This window comes from Pteropus vampyrus, unplaced genomic scaffold, assembly GCF_000151845.1.
Source record: "Pteropus vampyrus isolate Shadow unplaced genomic scaffold, Pvam_2.0 Scaffold430, whole genome shotgun sequence".
NCBI lineage: Eukaryota > Metazoa > Chordata > Mammalia > Chiroptera > Pteropodidae > Pteropus > Pteropus vampyrus.
In genome coordinates, this window is record NW_011889211.1 from 520543 (window position 1) to 523111 (window position 2569).

The 2569-nt window shown below is 51.2% G+C and overlaps 1 protein-coding gene across 1 annotated transcript in view; it reads right to left on the reverse strand.

Moving 5' to 3' along the window:
• LOC105306187 (dynein heavy chain 10, axonemal-like) overlaps positions 1-2569 on the reverse strand; it is a gene marked incomplete at its 5' end in the record, with an annotated part of 76770 nt that overhangs the window by 44574 nt on the left and 29627 nt on the right. The window contains 3 exons of the mRNA XM_023523893.1: positions 9-119; positions 1297-1419; positions 2254-2389. Of these exons, the coding sequence (XP_023379661.1) occupies positions 9-119; positions 1297-1419; positions 2254-2389 (370 nt within the window). The remainder of the gene's footprint in view (positions 1-8; positions 120-1296; positions 1420-2253; positions 2390-2569) is intronic.

The window sequence follows — 2569 nt, forward strand, 5'->3', positions numbered from 1 at the left end:
TGAGGCACGATGGTCTTCAGCTTCTCTCCTTGCCGCCCGTCCACTACCCCTTCCACTATCACGTCGATGAGATAGGGCACGTACTTCTCAAAGAGACTCTGCAAATGGCCTTGCTCCACCTGCGGAAGAGCAGAATGCCCGAGCATTTTCGAGGATCCCTCACCGAAAGGGGAGTCGGCGTGACGCTTTTCTCATCGGAAGAGGGGCGGAGGGACATCTTCTGGCAGACAATGCATCTGGCGGGTGGGTAACCTCCCGAAGGCAAAGCCTCGTGTCTGCAGAGAAGCTGCTTTGTCACACTTTCGGGAGGGAGGTGGGCCAAAAGGTCTCACTTGACGGAAAAGGGGCTGATTATCTTACAGCTCAAGTGACACGGCCACAATCCTCCGGCAGAGTGCAGAGTGGAGGAGGCCTCTGACAGCCGCCGAGGACCGCGTGGGTCCTTACACGGCTCCCTCCCCACGTGACACTGCCTCAGGTTGTCTCACCGTGTTCCCCCAGCCTCCTCTGGGTTTATTATATCCTGACTTCCAGCTCACCACCAGCCTAGTGGCCCTTCTAGAGATACGCCCTTTGAGAACGTGGTCATGGCGTCCTGGGTAAGGCCAAGCTGCACCCTTCACATAACTATCACGTCTATTACCTCTGTACCTTTCAGTGAAGCCCGTTGCTAAGAAAATACACATTTCTGAGTGGCCACGTGACACATCGCATGATTTGAGGTCATCTGAAATCATGGTACTCAATACGTAACAAGCTAGGTGCTTCGCACACTGATTTCATCCGACTGAGCCAAAGAGGAGGAGCTGGGCACCCCCCCAGAGACAAGTCTCTCCATAGCGGGGGTTGGCGGGACCAGGGGTTGCCCACTACCACCCGGAAGCCAAATCCGGCCGGCCACCTGTGTTTGTAAATAAAGTTTTATTGGTACCTAGCTATGCCCATTCATGTACTATGGCTGCTTCCGTGCCACAGTGGCAGAGTCAAGTAGTTGCAGAAGAAATCGAATGGCCCACCAAGTCTAAAATATTTACTCTCTGCCCCTTAATAAGAAAAACTCGTCAACCCCTGGTCTAGACTATCGAAATCATTCCCTACCCCACTGGCTGTGATTATCTGGAAATCTAGTAAGTGTACCTTCCATGTTTTCACCCAATTTATTGATAACACTAAGTGCTCAAGACCATGGGCGGGTGAAGGTCATGGCCTTCCACTACAGACATGCATCCGGGTTATGTTTCTTCAATGAACCACCAGTACTGATAACTTTACGTTCATTTTAGAAATAACTCTCACCTTGTTTGGCATTTGATTAACCCATTTCTTCCAGAATGGTTGATATTTCAAGTTTTTGGGATCCACATAAACCATTCCGCATCGAGACACAGTTGCAGGAGAGGCGTACTGTAAATCTCCGACCTGGAGAAATGAAGAAAATCAGTCGCGTCTACAGCTACAAACAACTGGACTGCAAGTTTAAAAGCCTTCGCTTGTACGGTTTCTGCATCTGCGTAAAACCCAAGTCACACCCAGCTCGACGCAACTTTCACGAGGCTTCTAATCAAACACGGAGGTTTCTCACGGGAAGGTTAAACATCTCCACTGTAGCACCTTTTTAAGCTTTCTACTACTCTAAAATTAAGGTGAAAATGAATACGCCGTAGAACATCTGACGAACATACAATAGCATAAGGAGGAAAATAAGCTTTCTAAAAACCCCGCCCCCCAAGAAACAAACTGTTTGGAGTATTTTCCTCTCAGTCTTTTCTCTTTCTTCTTTTTTTTTTCAACATAGTTGAAATCGGGTACTATAAAACTTAAGAAATATGTGTCTAAACCAGCAATATTAACATGTTTATCTCTGTATCTGTCATGATGTAAATACTGTCTGCAGGCGTCGCTGACTGAGCAGGACAGTGTTCTGTGCAGGGGAGGTGGGCTGCTGGCGTGAGACATGGGCTGTCACCTTTATAGCAGTCGGTCCATAGATAACGCGTGAACTCGGTGATGGAGGAAAGAGCATGGCACGTGTGTTACCTGTGGGTACTAGGGTGGCCCCTAAGTCACCTGCGGGGCGAGCTAAAGAGGGGCGAGCGGAGCCAGCGGGGAGTGAGGACCGCGCTCCCCACGAACCCGTCCGTGCTGCCTGCGTTTTCTGGAGTCGTCTGTGTTCCCTCCCACGTTGATAAACACTTCACGTTTTCTCACTCAGAGAAAGACGGCTGTCCCAAATTACTTCTCGTCACCACTTGCCTCAAAGAGCAGAGCACAGTGCGCTTGGAGCCGGATGCGCTCGCCGTTGGCCAGCGTCAGCAGCTTGTTGTCGTCCATCACCGAGTTCATGTTTTCCACCCACAAGGCGTCCACGTCCCCGTCGAACAAAATATACCTGCCGGGACGGGAGGGAGTGAGCCGCGGGCCCCCGCGGGCGTCCGGTGGCGGAACTTGGCGTGACCCTCCGCCCGCCGCCACCGCCCTTCACGTATTTCCCAGGGTTCTCTAGCCAGGTCCTGAGACAGGGCACCCAACTTGGTCCACAGGCTTGACCCACGGCCTAAAAGGAAAAAAA